Here is a 24,240-nt window from a genome sequence, read left to right on the forward strand (position 1 = left end):
ATCTGAATCCCTCAGGTCAGCCTGCCATTGTGGTAAAGTACAGTATAACCATCTTGGGAAGCAACTACCACAACCCACCTTCTAATCATTTGTGACTAACATAGTAAATGTTGCCTTTTTGTATCATCTTTCCAATATCCTTTTTTTTCTAAGCAAAACAGAAAGGCTGTTTGACACTGAAGCAAAATAATGCTGGTGGCATTTAAATTGTCTATTTCTATAGGTTTTGTGGAACATAGATTGATGTGCTGCAAAGGAAAACTGTTAGAGAGGTACATTCTCACTAAATCATCATGGCTGATTCATCCACCACCATGATGGACTGTAGGAGGTGGGAAATCCAGAGCTGGAGAATATTTCTATACTGGGCATCCTACGGTCTTGTGCCAGTGACACCAATACAGAGTTTCTTTTATTTTATATCGGCTTATACCACATTAGTAGATTTATATTTACGTTCGGGATGACCTGGACTTGACCAAGGTCAGCACATTGAAGACCTACCTCATATCCTGGCACTCCGCCTCAGTAAATGTACGGCCCTGGGTAAAGAATTATATGAAGACTGTGCCGGCAACACAGAATCCTTCAATCTGCACACTTCGAGAGATTCAGAATAGCAGTCTTACTAATGACAAAATATATGCATTTTTATTTTTGTAGCTTTTGATGACATTGTAGTGAAAACAGTTTCTACAAAATATAAAAATGTATAAGTTACACTTAAAATGCAAAATGGATAATAGTGTAATTTACATAGAGAGACTAGTTTATCAAAAGCAGCCACTACATTTTGTTTTTATACAACCTACAGAGAGACTCATGATTTACTCTCCATCTTTTATCAAATGAGGAGCTGTCCAGCAACCCCATTAAAGTCTAGATAGAAGTGAGAAAACAGTATGCTAACAGAATACCCTTCCAAAGCCATGAAAAAATATTCAACAGGCAATGAGATGTTCAAAACACTACATGAATGTCATGTAGAAACATGGATAATCAAAAGGTATTTTCAGTGCCTTCTTCACCTAATAATCTGGCCTGTTCGGTTTTACATTTCAACTGGTTTATTGGTCAGTTTGTTATACTTTCAGGTAGGTGGAATGTGAGTTCTTCTGCTTAAAAGAATTCATGTCTATGGTCTGTCTTCCCGCAGAAGACAGCTTCTCATTCAGCTTCCTATTTGCTATTTCCATATTCCTGACATTCTTTTTTGCTTGTCGTAAGGAGCGCTTGACCTTTTTCACTCGCTCCCGCAGCTGTTTGTTGCGCTTCTCCAATGTAGCCACCTTCTGTTGAAGCTTCTTTACCCTGTCTTCTTCCTCAAATAAGGCACTCTGTATGGAGGAGCACATGAGCTGTGGAAATAAAAAAAAACAATCTATTATAATCAAGCTTTGTGAAAACACAAAGCCGAGTTGATTATGTAAGGGTCATAGTGTCTGTGCAAAGTCCTCTTGCAACCTTCACACAAAAAAGATGTGCCTGGTTTTGTTACGATGGTGTACCAGATGTGGTTAACCATTATTATAATCAAAGTGATGAACATATAACTCTTTTGTATCATGCAACTATATGCCCAAATTATAGTCGCTTAACAACTTTTACTAATAGCAATAAAACTTCACCCAAAAAGGCCAAGCAGTAACCAAACTGTTATTGGAGTTTGTCTAATTCACACTGTTCTAGCACATTATGTATTATTAGACGAGTCATCTAGCATCTTTGCATTTGATGCATACTTGTTCCATAAACCAGTAGTGTACCTAGAGGAGTGGCGTGGGGGCAGTCTGCCCTGAGTGCCACTCATTAGGGAGGTGTCACCAGGCTGGCATCGGTTGTGCACCCCTCCAGAGACAGACTATAATGTCTGCCGCTAGAGAAGCAGGCTCGGTTGGGGAGATCAAAGCTCTCCCTCTAACCAGATTAAAATCAGTCAAGCCAGCGGGAGGTCTGTTAATGATGACCTCCAATGTTGCTCCCTTGCAATGCGCGCGGCAACTGATGCTGTGCGTCAGGATTTGATGTCATATCCCGCCACACAACACTGAAGCCGTGCCCGCCGCACAGGAAGAACAAAGTATAAGAATAGCAAAGAGGAAGAAACAAGAGGAGGAGGAAAGGTGACAGTGACAGAGGAAAGGTAGGGAGATATTCAGAGAGAGAGAGGGAGGGAGAGTTAGTGAGCGAGCGAGTGAGAAAGCATTAGTAAGTGTATGGGAGTTATACTGTACTATTGTCTGTCTTGTTCAGTGTATAGTGATGGGAGTTATGCTGTACTACCATCAGTGCATGGCTCTTTATACTGAGCAAGACATTACACTATATGAATGTATATGGCGCCAGCAGATTCTGTGGTGCAGTTATATTCAGTAATTTAAAAATCACATAACAAACCAACACAAAAGGAGAAGAGGGCACTGTTCTTGCGAGCTTGCAATCTAGTTGACGGTGGTACAGCATAACTCCTATCACTATATACCACCATCATTGTCTGTCTCAGGGTGACCACATCAGCCATGTTATATAATGCCATGTCTGCCTCAGTATATAATGATAGAATTTATGCGGTTTTAAAGTATGTGGGGGGGGGTCCCACATAGAGAATCCGCCCCAGGTGCCAAATACTCTAGGTACGCCCCTACCATAAACCAAACTCTTATTTATATGAAAACCTATACAGAGCTGAGGTAAGGTGAATCTCTAAATCCTTCATCAACTATTATCTGTGATACCCAATACAAAACACTTTAGTTGCCCCTCTCTATCAGTTCCTGTTTAAAGAACTGTATAGTAGATTTAGTAACTTTTCCAAAATTCTAAAATATCAGATATCACAAATGGTTTCACTGCTTCAAAGTTAAAATAGAACTGAACAATAAGTAATTCGTTCAGCTTGTCATAGAGGGTGATGTGCATTTACAGCCAAGAATCTCAACCTCTAGTTCCAGTAAACAGAATTCTTGCAGCTTGAACGTTCTTCGCTTTTCTAGTTAAGTCTTTTAACAGAAATATCACGTTGTCCGACAACCACAATGCTTCTTGTGTGCAATGTAAGAGTGGGGACATAGAATTTCCATTCTCGTCAGAAAAGGACCTAACTGGAAAATACATGTATACACTACACTAACATCTGTCGTCTGATTTTGTTTACTGTGACTTGAAGGCTAACATGTTAGTATGTTTGTTTCTGTCTTTTGCGGTTTTGAAATACAAGAATTTACTACCTGCTGTTATATTACAGGGCTTTTTTTTTGTAATTGTTTTTCTAAATTTAATTGGAATGCATTAGCCAATAAACCCATTGAGTATAACGTCTCTTTTAGTAAATCATGACTATGTTCCTCTATGCCAATTAACACAGAAAAGCAACTTATGGAATCCAATAATAATACAATGCAGCCATGACATGTTTTATCATCTGTGGGACATGCAATTGAAGACATTTGAAGACAGGGACTTTTCCACCTACTCAAAAACAACCTTAATATATATATATATATATATATATATATATATATATATATATATATATATATATATATATATATATATATATATAGGGCTGAAACAACGAATCGATAAAATCGATAATAATCGATAAAATCGATAATAATCGATAACGGAAATCATTGTCGACGATTTCCGTTATCGATTAATCGAGTGATCGATTCGTTGTTGGAGCACTCGGCTCCTTTTACTTACCTCCGCGAGCGTTCCCCGCTTCTGCTACACGCTCTGCACTCTCCGCCTTCTTTTAGTTGCGTGACGGATGTGACGCGTTCCGGAGGTAAGTATTCTTCATGTCTGTGCAAATCGCTCTGTGCGAGTGGCTCCATTCGCACAGAGCGATTCGCGGGGGTGGGGGTGGGGTTTCAGGGGATGCAGGGCAGAGTGGGGGTGGGGGGGCAGGCCAGGGTAGGAGACTGAGTGCAGGGCAGAGTGGGGGTGGGGATGCAGGGCAGGGTGTGAGTGTGGGGGCAGGGCAGGAGACTGGGTGCAGGGCAGAGTGGGGGTGGGGGTGCAGGGCAGAGTGGGAGACTGGGTGCAGGGCAGAGTGGGGGTGGGGGTGCAGGGCAGAGTGGGAGACTGGGTGCAGGGCAGAGTGGGAGACTGGGTGCAGGGCAGAGTGGGGGTGGGGATGCAGGGCAGGGTGTGGGTGCAGGGTGTGAGTGTGGGGGCAGGGCTGGGTGCAGGGCAGAGTTGGAGACTGGGTGCAGGGGCACAGTGCAAAGTGCTGGGTGCAAAGTGCCAGGGCTGGGTGCAAAGTGCTGGGTGCAAAGTGCCAGGGCTGGGGCAAAGGGCTGGGTGCAAAGTTCTGGGTGCAAAGTGCCAGGGCTGGGTGCAAAGTTCTGGGTGCAAAGTGCCAGGGCTGGGTGCAAAGTGCTGGGTGCAAAGTGCTGGGTGCAAAGTGCCAGGGCTGGGGCAAAGTGCTGAGTGCTGGGTGCAAAGTGCCAGGGCTGGGTGCAAAGTGCTGGGTGCAAAGTGCTGGGTGCAAAGTGCCAGGGGTGGGGCAAAGTGCTGTGTGCAAAGTGCCAGGGCTGGGTGCAAAGTGCTGGGTGCAAAGTGCTGGGTGCAAAGTGCTGGGTGCAAAGTGCCAGGGCTGGGGCAAAGTTTCTTGAACAGTAATAGTCCACCTCTTTTCAGAATGTTTGGGGTTATTTTGTTTCATAAATATTGTGTTTGGGTTTTTGTACTTTGAAAATATTGTTTTTTTATTACATCATAACAAAATAAGAATGTTAATGTAAATTTTAAGTTGTTTTTTAACATCCAGTTCATTAAATTATTTTAAATAAACAAAAAATTTGCATATTGTTTTTTTATCCGATTAATCGAAAAAATAATCGGCCAATTAATCGATTATTAAAATAATCGTTAGTTGCAGCCCTATATATATATTAAGCTTTTTTCAATTTCTTGAAAGGCACTTTCAGTCTTTAGTTGAAGTTAATTAAACCTTTTTTTATGTTTGCCCAAGAAAATGCGTTAGCTTCAACTAAAGACACCTACATAACTTAGAATACAAGAATAGCATCGAGACCATGCAGTAGACACATCACCAAAATGGATTTGCTAACAGTGGTGTCTGATCCATGAATACTTTCAGCACTCCAAACCATTTCATTTGCATGAGCCCAAGTTGGCAACCTGTGATCACATAGCAGGTGCCCAGGTAAGAGTGTTATCGCTGTCTAAGCATAACTAAGCATTACACAGTATATTAAATCATACAAATAAAGTTGATCTTTGAATTTTAAACCATTAAAATGTTATGAGGTTACACTCTACAAAATAATATAAATAAGACACACAATACAAAACAGCTCAATAAGGCTGCTGTAATAAGCCGCACAGCATGGGCGTAGGAACCCCTAAAAAACTGGGGGGGACAGCATTTTCCCCCATCAGATCCCCACTTTCTCCCCATCTCTCACACTATCTACCCCCTCTCCCCCTTCTCACACTATGTACCCCCATCTCCCCCTCTCACACTTTCTTACTATCTACCCCCTCCCTACCCTCCCCTCTCCCTACCCCCCTTCTCACTAGCTACCCTCTCCCTATCGCCCCCTTCTCACTAGCTACCCTCTCCCTACCGCCCCCTTCTCACTAGCTACCCTCTCCCTACCGCCCCCTTCTCACTAGCTTCCCTCTCCCTACCCGCCTTCTCACCAGCTACCCTCTACCTACCCGCCTTCTCACCAGCTACCCTCTCCCTACCCACCTTCTCACCAGCTACCCTCTCCCTACCCCCCTTCTCACTAGCTACCCTCTCCCTACCCCCGCTTCTCACTAGCTACCCTCTCCCTACCCCCCTCTTCTCTACCCCCCCTTCTCACTGTCTACCCCAGGGGTGTCCAAGTTTTTTCTGCAGTGGGCCACTTCATCAGAATTGTATACGTGCGCAGGCCGCACTCATTTTTTACTGTGAGAAAATATGGCCTTTAATAAAATATACAGATTAAAATAAAGTAAATTACACAAAACCTTTACTTTTCCTCTCACTGATTTCTGGGCCTAGAAAGTTTTGTGACTACAAATTCAGGACTCAGGATAATTAGAATCTGTTTATTCTAAGGATGCACCAAAATGAAAATTCTGGACCAAAACATTCACGGACCAAACCGAAAATGAACCCCCACCTTTAAAAATAATAATAAAAACAAATTTTTTTTATAAAAGTAGGTAACACACCACAATTGGACAAAAAAAATTAGCAATATGACTTGGCATGATAGGAGTGTGATTGCTAACAGCAATCACACTCCTATCATACCCAGGCAGCCAGTACATGCTGGTACAGGGTGGCTGTAAGTGAGCTGGCAGCATCAATAGACAAGGGGGGCAGCTAGCTAGGTTTCAGCATGTACTGGCTGACTTGGCATGATAGGAGTGTGATTGGAAACAGCAATCACAGTCCCATCATGCCTAGGTTCCAGCACTTACACATCCATGCCATCACACACACACACACTCAGTCATTCATATACTCATTCATTCACAGATTCATTCCCTCAATCACGCATACTGATTCAAAGACCCTCCCCACCCCCTTACCTGCACTGCAGCTCCTCGAAGCCGCTCACAGACTTCAGCAGGGGGCGCAGCCTCCCTCTGCGTTCTCTGGTACTGCACAGAGGAAGCAGGATGTGATGTGATGTCACGTGATCTCTTCTGGGTTTCGCTTCCTCTGTGCAGTACAGAAGACCCTCCCACAGGTAAGTAGCAGGGCTCGACGTGCGGACCGCGTAAGACTACGAGGGCCGCACCTCGAGGTCTAGCGGGCCGCATTTGCGGCGTTTCTATTGAGGGAGGGGGTGTTCCTACGGCCCTGGGGGGGGGATTTCTTCATTATCGGTCCCCCCCATGAGTTACTGGGGGGGGGATTTCTTCATTATCGGTTCCCCCCCCCATGAGTTACTGGGGGGGATCTGTCACCCCCGTCCCCCCGGTTCCTACGCCCATGCCGCACAGAACATACACAAATTAACGCACTGTATGAATAAGTTCATTTATCACTAAGCCTGAACTGTTTATATGTGAAGCAGACTCAACAAGAATTGATACTCACATAATATAAATATACAACACTTTACTCATAAACAATGTGAATTGTTTATATAGAATAACATGGCTATAGATTGTCTAGCCCTAGCTAAACAGACAAAATGTTGATATAGGTGTAAAATATTATTGTAATATAATTGAGTTATTTCACAGTGTGAAGTATTCAGGGAGCAAAGCATCCATAATTTTTTTTTGAGGGGGGGGGGTCAATAAATGATAAATAATGGGACTTAAAGCCCAGTGTCTATGTATAAAATACGTTAATAAAATATTTTAATTTTTTTTTATCTACTTAGCCCTAATTGAATTTATATTAACAGACCCAAAAACTCACAGATAAAAAAAAAAAAACAATAAGTACCGGTAGTTACAAGTGCGTGCAAGTATGATGACCTGGTTAACGCTGTGCCTTTAACCAATTGAGTGCTGGGGATCAGGGCACATTTTTTCCTCTTGGGAGATCAGCCAAGTAGTTTTGCTATAGTTAGATTTAATTGTATATTGTAATACATGTGTTATAAGTAACAGTATACAATATAACGTGTTTCAGGCACACATAGAAGAGATTAATTTCATAGTCTTGCTAAAAAAACAAGGCCAACCTTTTAGGGCTACAACTTCTATCACTGTTGTCATCATTTGGCTAAGGGTAATAGGAGTTGTAGCTCACAGATGCTCAAGAATTTTATTTTTTATATCTTGTTTAGTGAAAGGTGAACTTCAGCAGTCAAATTGCTTTAGAAACTAGATTATTTTTGTAAAAAAAAAATCACATTAATACAATTTGGGGTGGTTTCCTTAGTTTTTTTTTTCTTCTTATCAATATTCATAATTTTGTTTCTTACATACAATAAATATAAATACAAATGGGAATTTTATGAAATAATGCAAATAAAAGCCAGCATATGCAAATATTACTAGAAGCATCTGTATTTCATCTCCTTTTAAAGTCACTATGCTACACAATCATTTCTTGTATTGTCTTTATAGGCACTGCCGCATCTGTTGAATGCGACAATAAATCACACATTTTTAATTAAATATGTGTGGCAGACTGTACTTATAATTTATGTTGGATACTTAAACATAAAGGGGCATTCCGGTGTCCTGAGGAGAGCCATAAACAAACAATGCATTGGAAACTACTTTTAAATTACTTTCATATGAATTGTTAAAAAGTAAAAAAAATAAAAACCTGTATTTAACCTTAGGGAGTAGCTGCAGAGCCACAGCTTCCCATCCCCTCCGTGTCAAGAATTTGCTCCCCTGATTGGCTGCTTGAAGCAGCCAATTGGTGGTAGGAAAACACTCCCATTGAAACTTATGGAAGTTCATTCCACACAAGTGCATACCTGGGAACTCTCCGTGTTTTGTCTGGAGGATCCGGGTGAAGCAGGTCAACTCTGGGTCACAAGACCGACATTGCGGCATGCCCCATTCCCCGCCCCTTTCCCCTCCAACAATGGCATGCGTCCTGCGACATGAGCAGGGCCACTTGTGACATACGCAGGACCGACTTCAGAGTGACTGCCCACCGAGGTCAGAGGGCCCTTTTACCCACATCCCTCAAGGGTAGCAGGAGTCAGAAAGTTCCCAGGTATGCATTTGGGTCTCCTACCCTGAGCCATCCTGGAACTGACTGGCAGTAAGTAAACATGCCGAACACACTTGGTACATCCAATATTTTTCTAAGGGAGTTAAAATGCGAGACTCCTGTCTTACTCTCTTTACTCTCTTCCTTATTCCTGTGAAGTAGGCAGCATACTTAAGTACACTTTCTGTGCATACCAGCTCAAGACCCAAGTATGCAAGTATTTTAAGTTAATGGCAGTTCAAGTCACAATCATTCAGCAGCTCACAAACCTTCCAGTTGATCTTGCAATAACTTAAAAAGGAGCTTAATTTACGTACGTACTACTGCACACATACTTGGGTACGCTGCCTGCTGCATTAGAATTAGTTAAAGAAGAAAATAGGTCTCATTTCTGCTCCCATAGAAAAGAAATGCTAGTGTCAATTTGTATGCTGTATCAGAGCCCATGCAAAACCGACTTCAATGTGTGATATGCAGGATACCGTTACAGTTGACATATCAGCCTTTTCTTTCCTGGACACATATACATTTCACATGTTGCTAACCAGCACATGTAAAGTGCTGCCCTGCAGTATGTGGTACATATAAACAAATGAAAATCAGTTACTCAGTTATATTTAACCCAGAACCCGATGTTTATGGATTAAAATGTATACAACTAAAACGTTGCCCCATGTCTTAAAGGAGATACCATATAGCCACAACCGGTGATAAATATGCGTCTGCACTCAGCAATAAAAACTTGCAGACAGCTGACATTTTTACGGTCCTGCTGCAAGTTGCTTCTTGTTCAACGCCTCCTGTCACAAAACACACATTTCACTAAAGTTGCTCAGATGGACACTAAAAATACGACTGCATGAAGGTAAGTTAGAGTAAAAACAAAAAAGCAGCTGGTCTATTAAATTATTCTAATTCCACTGCTGCATGTCAGAGTCAAGGTACATGAAAATATCACTTTTTCCAACACTAAATGATGTAGCAAGCATTTTTTTTTTCCTTCTTTTTTTTTTTAATTTAAGGTTTGGGAGTAGCTTCCTGAAGCTGGAAAGTTGTTAAATAGCCACACCAAATCCCTCACGCCATTAAGTTATATAATGCTTTTCATTGGGTGCTACAAACACTGGGGCTCGAAGCAACCCGCATTGGGTGTTTATAGTGATCGGTAAACAGTCCTATACAGGGGTCTTAAAACAGGTCCAATTTATCCAAGGCCATAGGGGGCTTTGAAGTACTATTTACAAACATGCTGTAAAAGTGACGCGTATACAATGAGCACTTTGTTCACTGCAGTAATCACCTTCTATACTAAGTCAGGCCGAGGAGAAGCTTGAATATTCAGCAAAACAACACTAGGAAGAAATCATTGTAATTCGAATATGAAACCATGCTAAACAAAACCAGCAACCTTAATAAACAGGCTAAAAAGGGGACTACTTCCACGCAAGAAGTGTGTGTCGTCCTCACCGCCAAGTGCTGGAATATGAAGGCACTCTGCGAGCTATAGAAGACAGAGATAGTCCTCCTATTGTGTAAATGAGCCTTCCGGGGTAAAAGAAATGTCAGTTGAAATCAATCCATGAGCAGTGGCGCACCAGCGAGACTTATCTGTCTCTTCTGACAATGGGAGAAAGGGAAGCTTCCTACTTTTCCCACCAACTCTGACAGAACAAATAGAATTAGCTTCATTGCGCAGTCCACAGCATACCCAGTGCACCGTGTTCTTCCCCTTCTATCTGTGCATGAAGTGGTAGGGTTAACAGAAATCAACCGGGTACCTACTAGGCATCTGCATTTGGATGAAATGAAACAAATAAAAATGAAGCAGAGAGCTTCTAATTTTGTTTGCATTTTGTTGTTTTTTTATTCTCTCGTGCTCTCTCACGCTGACCCTTTTGTGGAAGTGCTTCAGGAAGTGTGGTTAATGGATTGGGTAACAGGGAGAAGCAAAAGAAGCTGTGGAAAAGGAGACAGGGGCACCGAAGAGGTCAGTGGAGAAGGTAGGGAGACATTGTAACAAGTTTCGTTTCCGAATGGAAAAAGACCTTCCAATTTCATCAGAACCGAAAAGGCAGGAAACAAAATTTGCTCACCGAAAAAGAACTGGTGAAAAAAGAAACGAAAAGGGAGTCCAAATCATGTTTGGTCCATGTGCTCAAGTCTAGTGCCTACTGCCCACAATGATGGACATGTACATAATCATACCTGGGAACCTCCAGGCTCCATCTACCTAAAGCCCTCTTTCTTCCGGAGACTGGCTATGCGAATATGGAGGTGGGATGGCAACTGGGCAGGGAGCAACGTGTCCTGGAGTGCCAGAGAAGTGGTGCTTCACTTAGAGCCTCTAAGCGAAACCCAGAGAGTTCCAAGTATGCCCAGGGGTAAAAAGTGCTTTGTAAAGAAGTAAAGTTGAAAATTCCATGAGTTTTAGTTAAACTCACTTCAGAGTTACTATAACTAATGCCCTGTCAACAATACAATGAACTCAGCACTGAGTAACATTATAGAGACATAACCTTCTGGTATGTGTAAGCTATAGCAGGTATAACATGCAAGGAAGTATTTATTTTTTATTTTTTTGACAATGACTTTTTCTTAAAAGAAAAAAGTCAAATAGAATTCCTAAGAAATTACATAAGGGTCTGCTCCAAATTGGAAGCATGTCAACAGATTTCTTACTGGAAATGTGTATATTTGAAGAGCACATAGTTATGTCACAGTGCTTATCCTTTCAGGAATTAAACAAATGTTTTATGACACAAAGCAAAAATGACTGTTGGTAAAATATTTGCATTCTCCAATGGTTTATAATACTGTTGTATCTGACATCCAGTTGAATTAATGAACATATGATGTTACATGCTGGTACCCTCTGGGGATGACCTCAGAGCGTGTAAGCCTGTACTAGCCAGAGGCAACTAATACACTACGCAACATTCTGACATTCAGAAGGTTAAAGAGGCTTTTTAAGAAGGAGCGAAACGCTGCAATGCAGCACAATGAAAAAACACTGACTGTAAAAACAAATACAGTTGTGTTTAAACTTTTGCGTCTTTATTGTGTGCATTCATCCTGGCCAAGTGGACAACACTAGAGAAAAAACTGTCTTTTTTTTTTTTTTAATGGATAAATGCTGTTGCTTATCCACTAAGGACACTTTAGTACCATTATATATTGAACTTATTCCATGTATTTGCTTGCATTGTATTTAGTGATATTTATCTATTGAATAAAATCAATTTATTTGTATTATTATTATTATTATCTTTTATTTATACAGCACCAACAGTTTACGCAGCGCTTAATACGACACATAAATTCAAGGGATATGACAAGACAAGAACTGACAGACTAAGACAAACCGATACATTTGGTGGAGAGAGAGCCCTGCTCGCAAGCTTACAGTCTATGGCATTAAGCAAAATTTGTGCTATTTATTTTTGTATATCAATACCTATTCAATTTCCTGTCCTTTGGACAATGGGGAGGAGTAATGATGTAGACCCTGAACAGGAGGTTATGGGTCTTGTGTACACATGCCTGGGAACTTCTTCACTCCGGCTACCTGGAGCCTTACCTTGCGCGAAGCGGCCAGGACTGCCCATTGACGTCAGTGGGCGGAACACCCTATTTAAAGGGAAAATGGGTGGGGAGCAAGGCGTATCAAGAACCGGAGCTTCACATGGAGATCCCTGACTGAAACAAGGATAGTTCCCAGGTATGTGTGTATACCCATAAGCTGGGAACTCTCTGGGTTTGGCCCAAAGAACTATGGGAGAAACACTGCTTCTCCGCCTCTCGGGGTCAGCACCTGAATTCTTCTAGGATTGACACCCCGACTCTCTGCCCATTTTCCCTTTAAATTAGGTTTTTCGCGATGCCAACAGGAATGCCCACTGAAGGCAGCAGGAACGCCCACTGATATCATCAAGAGCGCCCCCCATGTCAATGGGACCACACACCAATGTAAGTGGGCAGTCCTGGTCACGTCATGCAAGGGTAGGCTCAGGGCAGCCGGAGCCCAGAAGTTCCCAGGTATGAATATATGTATATATAGCATATAGTTTATTTTCAAGGGATAGTTTACTATCCCTGCATATGGGAAACTGCCATTCTCCTCCGTGGTCAGATGATCCTTGCCAATGATCTGCTGCTGAAAGTAGCCGATTAGTGTCAGGAAAGCGCTTCCATTGAAATTAATGGGAGCACTTTCCATGCATTTTCAGACCCCTCCCATACAGCATTTGTCAAGGCAGCACTAGAGCAAAATTGAGGTAATAATATAACATGCAGGAAAATGGGATTGGCTGGTGTACTAAAATAGCTGGTGGGATGCATATGGGGCAGTGTGCAGAATGCCCCATGCAGTTGCGTAATAGAGACCACATCAATTTAAAGGGACCTCTGAACAATCATATGCATTAAAGTCCATATAATGGCTTGAGTGTCCTTTTAATCTCTAACTGTTATATACGTTTTATTTTGTGTACACAGAAACATTAATTTTGTGTATACAGCCCACAGAACATGCGGACACGTTGGAATAAATCACTCCAGTATCATACTTTCCTCCTTACTAAAAGATTTTATATAACTATCTGTGCTTGTGCTGTACTTTAGCTGAAAAATCATATTTCTTTTTGTTATATCTCCTGTTTGTGTATTCTTTAAATGATGTGACGTGAAGTGTTTTGTAAGAATCATGACTTTCCATTACCTAACCTCTAAATTCAGTATCGTTTGATGTCTTAAGCAAATGTTAAGTGATAAAACAGAGTAGTTACAACTATCCCATCTAAACGGTAAACAACTTAGTATTTAAGGAGATTTGTGCTTGATAAAGTGTAGTGATGACAGTCCAGGAGTCAAACAGCTGGGAAGACACAATACAGATGTCTGCAGCTGACTGCCCAACAGGAGCTGCTGAATTACTCGCAGAAGTCTCTGTCCTCCCTTAAACATTATTTGTTGAGGAAAGGACAGTAAAAATTGGGTGAGGAAGAGAAGAAGCAGATAAAGAAGAGTATTTTGTTCCATTCCATCCCCATTGATTGCAATAAGAGGTCAACTTATTTTGGTGGAAATATTGTGAATATTTGTCTGAGCGCCTGCTTCACCTTCTTTACAATTTATTGTCCCGGAAGTATACTATATTTGTAGGAAAATATGAGTAAAAGGTTGTCTTTTCTTGAGTGGAATCTATTCATATAGAATTTTATTCCTACAAAAGTCATATATCTTCTGTATTGTTTTTACATTATTGAAAGTGTAGCTATAGAAAAAGACTTTTTATTATTCAAATTCTCACTTTCTTTTGCAGTTTTTTCAAAGACATTATTTAATGCAGTGTACAAATGTTGGTTTATCTATTCTTTTAGAAAAACGCTAAACAATAAAAATTATTTTATCCACTCTCAGGTGCTAAAGGTGCTATCTGGAAGGCAGTCAAAATCAATTAAAATTCTTCCCATTTAGCTGTCACATATATCCACATACTACAAAGAGAGTACCCCAGAGCCGGTATGGCAGGAAGCAAATGTGTGTTAAAGCTGTATTTTAATGGCAGGTATCAACATGTAGCAGTCTCAGCTCAAATGCACATGCCAAGCACCAATTTAGAAAGCTTACTCTGTGACCTAAGAGAATTTTACATTAATATTTTGACAAATGTATTATCTTTATTTGGTACCGGCTTTAACTAGACATCTGCAAAATATTGAGCTTTAAAGTCAAATATTGCATTGTAGTCCAGGTCTGTGAAAACAACTTCCCTCCTGTACTTCGTTCAATCTCTTTTAAGGATTTTAATGTGTCCAATCTATCACAAACCCCCTTTTTTCCCTCCAAGCGATACATATTAAGATGCCTTGGGACAAAATTCTCATTGTCTAATTGTAAAACAAACACATACACCGAGTTACGTGTATTAAATCGCTTTGGAGTTCAGCAAAAAAGGACTCCGGTATACAGTAACTTAAATATACAAGCAGTGTTCCCATTTTTTTCTAACCTCTGCCTCTCTTGTCAGGCAAAAAGGGACATAGGACATGACTAGGTTATATCCGAAAAGGTGACTGGCCGCGTGAGCCGGCCATGGATGGAGTATTATGGATATCTCAACATAGGTTGATTTTAAGATGAGGCATATACGCAAATTAGAACGGAAAAGGCTTTTTAATGTATAATTTCAAATGCCTTTCCCAACTCGTACCCCACTGCTCATATGGTAAAAAGCAGTTTTGCCATTGTCCATCAAACACATGTTCCTGCACAGCTGTATATATTAAGCAGGGCTTATCCATGAAATTGCCACTACTACATCCTATATATACTATAGTAATATACTACTATATGGAACAAGGTTGAAATAGCCTTGGGCATTTCAAATACCTTGTGTTGGTCTTGGTAGCCAAGCTGGCAGAGCTGGACCTGGTGGTAACCAAACTGACCTTCAATAATGCCCACGTTCCTGCCTTTCCATGCAGGCTGCCTATGGTTGCATAACGCAGAGTCTCTACATAATGCAAGGAAGGAGCTTACTTAAGTTAGAGGGATTGCTTTCCCTCTAATATGTTCTAAGCGGAGCTAAAAAACCCCCCACAAAACTCCATGATCAATTAATTCCATAGTTGCTTCAATACATTTGATAGAACATGATTCCATATTCTCAACTAAACCTGCATTCTCTCACATATTCCCAAGTTAAATACGCTGCAAAGGAGTCAATTAGTAGTAGAGCACCACAAGAGTGTTAGAGATCAAATTACAATTAGTGGTTTACTAGAAAGATTTTTTAGTCAGCACCGAAGGCTATAAAACATATAGCTGTTTCTATTGTGAGTAAAAATAGCCAACATCTGGACACAGTAAAGTTTCTTTTTTTTTTTCAAGCTTATAAAAAGAGCGAATGGGATAAATTAAATATCTCATAGATGTTATTGTTACCATATACGGTCTCTCTAATTTCCCACAGACTCTGTTGGCTATTCTTAGTTTGTAAGGGGTGATGAGAACACATAAAAACCACTTAAAAGGCCTATGTTGTGAGGCAGAGAACTCAGAGGTTCAATGGCTTCTCTTCGTAACAAAGTAAAACCCATGCTGAAACAATTAGGGAACTCAAGCCAAGGGACGTATACATCAACATCATGGAATCATATAAATGTTTATGTGATTACAGAAAAACACTAAAATGTATAGGATTATAAAATGACACAAGTGTATGAACACCCATGGAAGCTCATGTGTGCTTAGGCAGGGGATATTTTCTAAATTCCACATTTGCTAAGCATATCTTTACTCCATGAGTTAATGCCACAAATTTCATGTATACTGGTCAACTAGCAGATGCTGTTTATTTTTAAATGGGAATGTAATTTGTCAGGGTCACTAATCTCAGACCTCAACCCCAGTTTACATGGTGGGAAGGTCCAAATTGGCACTTAAAACTCCTTAGGGAATGCCAAAAACCATCATCTTCAAGCTATTCCCAGATCAACTGTATCCATTGTGAATAGACTCATGTATGTGTATGGTAGAGTATATGTACTCAACTCGTGGGACATTCAATGCTTTCCATGGGAGTTTTCTGGGTCTAAAATAGTGATGGACCATAAGTGCTTCCAACAAGAGTTGACTCTTCAAACTGGCAAGTAAATTTCCCAATATGTCATTCCCAAAGATCAGAGAAAATGAGAAACTGAATACAACATAGACAAAGCTAGAAATGTGAAATTTCCTAATAACTGTTATCAGTTATCGCTAAAAAAAGCATGATAATGCTCAATCACAGTTTGGGTTTAGGTGATGTACAGACCAAGAAAACACGGGTTGCAGGCTATTTGCAGTGAAGCAACTGCAATGAATAGTTATTGTATACTGCTGTGTATGGTACCAAACACAAATGAGGGGAAGATCCTGCAAATTTACACATTTTTATCTTATTTTGCTATGTTCACAGTGTACACCAACTGAAGTCCAAAGAGTGTAATCTTTTTAAATTTAGCAGTGACTAAAAAAAAAAAGTGACTTTTTTCTAATTTATCTACATAATAGTAACTCATTTCCTATGGGCTGTGCCTATCACTAACACGTATCCCATAGTGTTCCTAAACTACAATGCTGTACCTCAACCACTTCACGGTCTGTTTGAAGGTATTTTTTCCCTGCACACAGCTGTGCTTGTACAGACGCCAGGTTGTCAGAACAGTTGCCGTCACTAATGCCACGTTAATTATATGTCTCCTTGTGGATGCAAGAGAGCAGACAAGGCTGGCTACAATTACAAAGACTTTACAACTGGTGCACTTCCCACACTACGTGTTTCCTTCTCATGGAACGTATAATTTCTGGAAGGAAATAAAAATATGTAGTATTAGGAGTAAATGTCCTGAGCACATCTAAAGTATTCAAACTAGAAAAGATATTCTTAAAAGTCTTTTTATCATCTGTAAGTACAACACTGATGCTTCATTTTATTTTCCTTTAAGTTTACAATGCTTACAATTAATAATTAACCAGCTACTTAAGGGAACATGCCTCCAGACATGTTTATTTTACAGAGGATATATAAAGCTAACAGTCTGTTCAATGCTGTCTAATGCTCACTGCAGTTGTCATTCTGACATTCTCACCAAGAAATGGGACTAAACTGGGATTCTCCCAAAAGAGTCATGTATAGGCAGAGATGTATGTACCTTCTGGGCTTAGGGCAGCGTCCTTAGCCGCTCCCTCTGTGGTCTGCTTTCTCCCTGCATTAAAAGGCACACAGCGCTGGCACAGCCTCCATAGTGCAAAATGCCCAGTTGTAACCCATTGAGCAACAGGTTTTGCAGCGGGGTACTGCCGCCTCCTTAGACCTGCAACCCTAGACTTGGGTCTAGTCGACCTAGGCCAGGATACATCACTGTGTATAGGAATGTCTAATACTCTAAATTTATAAAAGATAATATGATCAGTTATCTTCGTATTCCCCAGTGAGAATGGTAAATGAAACTTCCCAGAGGAATATTTACGTATTCTATTAAACTGAAATTAAGACATCTTTTTAATTTTGAAATCTCGTCATTGTTCTTGTTGAAACAAGTTACGCCATCCATGGATACATCACTTTTCATGATGGTGCTATATAAATCTATAAATAATATTACAAACACAAAGAAACGTGAATATTTGTATCCAATTTTTTGCTTGTCCCAGGGCAGCACCCCATGAACTACCTGAACTACTATACTTCTTATCATTGCACATGCTCCATACTGAGCTCGTCACATACACGTCTGCTCAGCAGCAAACACAACATGGGGTACGAGACACTACAAAGACTGCGCCTTCTAGCCACACACCTCAGCTGTGTAACTGGTGTTGTTAAAAGGGAAATCTGAGTTCTCTCTATGATTAGTAGAACACAATGGTTACATAGGGACTACTGCCCTTTTGTAAGCATACTAAAAAACAAGCAGTGAGAGGTAAGCAGGGGCGGTAGGGAGGGGAGGTGGGATGTATATATATGTATGTAAGCACGGATGTGTACTTTTGTGTGTGTGTGTGTGTGTGAGAATGGATGTGTACTTTTGTGTGTGTGTGTGTGTGTGTGAGAGCATGAATGCATACTTGTGTGTGTGAGCATGGATGCGTAATTGTGTGTGTGAGCGTGTGTGTGTGTGAGCATGGAGTATGAGTAATTGTGAATAATTGGTGTGTTTACATATATTTTATGTTGGAAGGAGGGGGCAAGGGGCAAAGAAGGCACAGACTAGCTGTTGAAGTTGTGGGGTCCTGGGTGAATTTTCACATAAGGGCCCGGTGGTTTCTAGTTACGCCCCTGGATTTCAGGCACCTAACACCAAGGTCAGAGTCTTAAGAAGGGGTAGGATAAGGTCCCACACTATTTTTCTACTTGTGGGGAGTGCAGCCTGGGGGGTTCATGTGAGTGTCCATCCCCCATAAATGTGAAAGGAAGGAGAAGGTGTACTCTGGGCCACATTGCTTGTAAGACTACTTGACCCCACCTTGCACATTTGGAAGGTATGCACTGTTTAAATGTTAAATTGCATATGTTCTGCCTTGAGGTATAAATGTCTGGAAAAGTGGCAAGTATCTTCTTCGAGAGGGTCACTTATAGGAGGCAGATGGTGTTGTCATTAAAATATACAAAGCACTGTAAAATCTCAAATCTGCACATTGTCATCATCAATATAAAAATAAGGCAGATAGTTGTGAGTTCTTGATAATGCTCATCAAAAAGTTACAAAACCTTTTTTCATTCCCAGGAGGCCACTGGCATGTCAGCACATGGTGCCTACATTAGGAGACACTGTGTCAAGAACGTTTTTTTTTTTTACTTTGGTACAGCAGAAATGATCACTTTTGCAGTCATCAAAAAAAAAAAGTATGAAACTGCTGAGGTGGACTATTGACAATGGTTTCATTTGAAGTGACACTTAAAGTGTGCAAGGTTGTCAGGGTGACGTCATCACACACTGGCATGGTTTCAGAGTCTAAGCCTGATTAGCAGTATATAATGCTACACATTCTTCCTCTGTCTACCTCGTGATGTCTAATAAATAGCATCACGCACCTCTACTTTACACATAGAATCTGAATTCAACCAGCTGGCCCATCTAGTCTGCCCGTTTTCCTGATGTAGAGACTCAGACCTTAATCAGCATAACTGGGAAATGTTTGGTTCTGGCTACCTGGAGCCCCCTCTGGCAGGATGCGGCCAGGACTACCTGCTGACATCAGTGGGTGATCCTGCCTGTGTTGTGGGATACACCCCCATTTAACGGGGAAATGGGCTGGAAGTGGGGTGTGTCAAGACACCGCTCCTGTGACCTGGATGATTTGGGGGGCAACCTATAGAAGCAGTGTATGTTAATTAGTCTTATATTCAGAAGAGCATTATGCCTATTCCATGCAAGGTATTAACCTCTACCACCAGTGAAGTATCCTGTCCTAGGCCAATTAGGCCCAAGCAAATGGCGACAGGTCCACAGGATGGCAGTCCCACTGGTACAAAACCATGGGACATATGTCCCATTTTGGGGGTTAAACCCCCACCCTGATTGGCCAATTAAAAAGGAGAGCTTTGATATTTGATTGGCCTATTTCCTCTATGGATGCATTCTTTAAGATATAGCATGCTGAGAGATGACATCATATTCCAGCATTCTGTTTCTTAAAGGCACACATCGACTTTTATTGTATCGGAGTCCAGCCCCAAAGGTAAATACAGTCTTCCCCTTCTGATGGGATAACATGACATTCCATGCCATCATAATTCCATGCCATTCAGTCAATAGTTGAACACCATCATCAATAGTTTTAAAGCTCACTATTTCCATAACATTGTGATCGGGTGTTCACCTTCTTTCCTCTTTTTTCATTCCTTCATATAGACATGTTGGAGAGATATACTGTACCTCTAAATCTAGAAACCCCACTCATTTACTTCATTTTAGATCCCATGTTTTATGAAAAGATATACATGAGGATATTACAATAAGACATTTAAATTCATAAACTTTACTTTAAAGGAGGAGAAATGTTAGAAGAAGATGTCAATCTAAAACTAGAGGGTCAGATTTTAACATGCATAGGATAGGAATACAGTTTCCTAAATGCAAGGACTGATTAAGTGGGCAGATGAAATAGGCCAAATGGTTCCTATCTGCAGTCAAATTCTATGTTTCTATGATATACATGTGTGCATGATGTGTGTCCTTTAATAATTGTAAAGATTACAAGCATCTGGATTTGGAAATGTTGGCAGAAAAAGTATTAATTAATTGGAGGAAGTAGTTTGCTGACAACACATTTTTTTTCATTTTTAATGTCTGTCGTTTATTTTCTGTCACTCGTTGGAATGCTTCCCAAGAGATTAAAAAGAGGCCCTAGCCTAAAAAAAGACAAGCTGCAGATGCTAAGACTTTGTTATCTACAACACTAAATAATTACACACATGCACAAGTGATGTATGAATTAGTGCTGCACAAAAGAATATCTGCAAGGGAGTCAACGGTTCAGTCATTAATTATGAGCTATTACTGCTTAGTTGTTAAAAGATGATGTCATATTATTGGGAATGAAAGCAATAGTGGCATCACCTAGGTGCAGGCCACTATATGAGTGACCGTTATGTATTATGCAAGAAGTTTTAAAGAAAACCACACATAAAACCAACAAAACTGTTCCTGAAGAATATCCTCCAAATATGGAGAGAAAATACCGGTACTAGCTGGAAATACTTGTCGGCTGAAATCTATTTTCACAAAATATCTTCATTTTATGGCGGAGAATTTTTCCTTGCGAGGGCAATTCTAAAAACACATTTTTCTGGTTTTCTCAAAATTCCTGTGGAAACTGACAACTGCATATACAGACAACGCCAGAAGAGAGGGATTACATAAGAATGGTTATTTGTTTATCATGATATGACACGAACAGTGATGTAACGCAAAAGGCTGGGGCCAATTGCAAGCTTTGTCAAGGATCCGCTCCACATGTACGGTTATATTATGGGTGAAAAATGGAATCATGTATCACGTGTTATTAGTGACAATTTCAAAAGGGATTGCTTAGCCAACAACAAGCAACATGCTTCTACCCCAAAATAAAAGCCTATGTTACATCCACGACAAACATTTTAATATATAAACACGTCTTGCCTCTCATACAAAACTGCTCTCCAGTTCTAACTCTCCATTCCTGTTTTTTTTTATATTGGCTAAAGGGTTCATAATTGACTTAACCCCTTAAGGACCGAGCTCATTTTTTCTTTTTGTACCCTGTGGGACCGAGGATGTTTTAATACTTTTGCGGTGCTTGTGTTCAGCTGTAATTTTTTTCTCACCCATTTAGTGTACCCACATAAGTTATATATTGTTTTTTTCAGGACAAGATGGGCTTTCTTCAGATACCATTTTGATCATATCATCTTATTTACTATAAAAAAATATTGTACTTTAGTTAAAGATATACAGGTGCTAGTATATGTCACTGTCAAACAACACGCCAATGTGTGTTTAGGAACATCTCCTGAGTGCAGTGATACCCCACATGCATGGGTTTGTCGTGTTGTTTGAGATTTAAAATGCCACATTTGGGAAGTGCGCTTTTTTTCTCTGTTTTGGTCAGTCTGTACCTATGCCCTATCTTTGAGCTTGGCCACTCCAATTTACCCCATCAGCCATTTTTTTATATATTAGACACCCCTTGGGTATTTGAAGTGCTTTTATTTTAACTCTTTGTTGAGATTTTTTAGAAATTTTAGCACTTGCTCAAAATAATAAACTTTATTTTTTTATTTTATTATTTTTTTTAATACTTTTTAAAATATTTTTTTTACACATTTTGCTGGTACTGGATGGTTCCTCTAGTGACATCACTGCATAATTATTTTTAAATGTTAGCACATTTTTTTTTTTCCCCATTTTTTTTATTTTATTATTTTTTGAATATTTTACCAATCACATTGTGATTAGAAAGCTGGGCTCCATTGACTTGCATGGTTGAATGCAGTACCTGATCGTTGATCACTTTCTAAGCTTATTTAATTTTTTGACGGTTCAGGACCGTCAAAGGTCGTTAAGTGACCGTTTTTCCGTGACGGTCCTGAACCGGCAAAGGTCGTTAAGGGGTTAAAGGTGCTGTTCCACTTATAGAAAAATATTGATTTCACTCACTTGATATGTTAAGCCAATACATCTTAACATAACTGTCATATTCTTTCATTTAACATATCAACAACAGATAAGAAAGGGTTTATTTAATTACTACAGCCTACGTCTAAGACTTTCACATGATTTCCAGAGCATAGAATAGTCTATCGGCTCCTGGAAGAAACAAAGTATTAAAACGTAGTAATGGGTGGTACCAACAAGTGTAGATATTGATTGTTTCACGGTTTCAGGTTAGCTTTACTTGTTTTGGTTTTGGTTACAGTAGAATGATAAGTAAGGTAAAAAGTAAATGTTGCAATGCAGTTCTGTTCCCAGCGTTGAAATTACTCACAAACAGGAAGTTGATTCATGAAATAGATTAAAAAGCTACAATATCTGTTATTTCAATCAGAAATTCAACATCCCAGAAACAGAAATCGTTTATGTTTTCATTACAAGAGGAATTAGGAACATATTATCAACAATCACTCTAGTAATATATAGTTTTATTCAAGAGTTTCCATTACAAACAAAATACTAATTACCTTTTATTTTCATAAAACATTATATATATATATACGCAAAATATCATTTTCTGCAGTAATATCAAACCCTTAAACTCCACATGCTCAAGGAATTATTTATTAAGAAAGTAGTAGCAAGGTTTTTTCTTTAGCTTTAAAAGTGCTTAATGGCTTAACCTTTACAGTCCAGTTTACTTCCTAATACACTATATGACCAAAAGTAAGTGGACACCTCTCTAATTATTGAATTCAGGTGTTTAAGCCACACTCATTGCTAACAGGTATTTACAATCCAACACATAGGCAGCCATCTCCATAAAGGCATTGGCAGAAGAATTGGTAGTACCGAACAGCTTGGGTTCTTTAAACATGGCACTGTCATAGGATGCTACCTTTGCCACAAGTCAATTTGTAAAATTCCTGCCCTGGTCCTCTATAAGTGCTTTTATTTTAAAGTGGAAGCATTTAAAAGTAACAATAGCTCATCCACTAAGTGACAGACCATGGACACAGAGAGTGGCTGCCAAGTGCTGAAGCGCATATAGTGTAAAATTCGCCTTTCCTCTGTGGCATCACTCACTAGAGAGTTCCAAAGTGCCCCTGGTAGTGGCATCAGCCCAAACGCGGTGCATTGGGAGCTTCATGAAATGGATTTCCATGGATGAGCAGTTCCACACAAGTCAAGTGTCGGATAGAGTGATGTGAAGCACACCACCAATGGACTCTGGACCAGTGGAAATATGTTCTCTGGAGTGATGAATCTCACCTCACTATCTGGAAATCTGATGGACAAATATGGGTTTGGTGGATGTCAGGAAAACGCTACCTACCGGAATGCATGGGCTCTACTGTAAGGTTTTGTGGAGGAGGGATTATGGTCTGGGGGTGTTTTTCAGGGTTTGGGCTAGACCTCTTAGCTCTAGTAAAGGGTAATGTTAATGCTACAGCATACAAAGACATTTTAGACAATTGTATGCTTCCAACCTAGTGGAAACAGTTTCCGTTCTAGCTTGACTGTGCCCCAGTGCACAAAGCAAGGTCCACAAAGACATGGTTAGTTGTGGAGGAACTTGAATGGTCTGCACAAAGCCTTGACTTTGACCTTATTGGACATTGTTAGGGCCATATATTATCTTAAAGGAAACACATGGCAACTTCCCCTGACAAAGTTGACAGGTCAGAGAGACCTTCTGTTACATAATAATACATAATATAATAATGCAATCTTAACGTGGAGAGATTTCTTGAAAGTCTATAAGTCTTCATGTTCAGTGCACCTCACTAATCCCGGTATAAGAAATACAACCTCAGATTCTACTGACTCAATGTTAGCACTAAACTTTGCATCTGGTTTTTTGGTTATTTGATCCTCAATTCTAAAGATAAACCA

The 24,240-nt window shown here is 40.1% G+C and overlaps 1 protein-coding gene across 1 annotated transcript in view; it reads right to left on the reverse strand.

The window, feature by feature from the left end:
- Positions 1-1,082: 1,082 nt before the first annotated feature.
- LOC149298811 (coiled-coil domain-containing protein 3-like) overlaps positions 1,083-24,240 on the reverse strand; it is a 31,570-nt gene continuing 8,412 nt past the window's right edge. Inside the window, exon 3 of the mRNA XM_089487103.1 lies at positions 1,083-1,358. Coding sequence (XP_089343229.1) covers positions 1,083-1,358 — 276 coding nt within the window. The remainder of the gene's footprint in view (positions 1,359-24,240) is intronic.

Source organism: Sceloporus occidentalis, unplaced genomic scaffold (genome assembly GCF_023333645.1).
Source record: "Sceloporus occidentalis isolate IW3139 unplaced genomic scaffold, rSceOcc1.0.p SCAF_31, whole genome shotgun sequence".
Classification (NCBI taxonomy): Eukaryota; Metazoa; Chordata; class Lepidosauria; order Squamata; family Phrynosomatidae; genus Sceloporus; species Sceloporus occidentalis.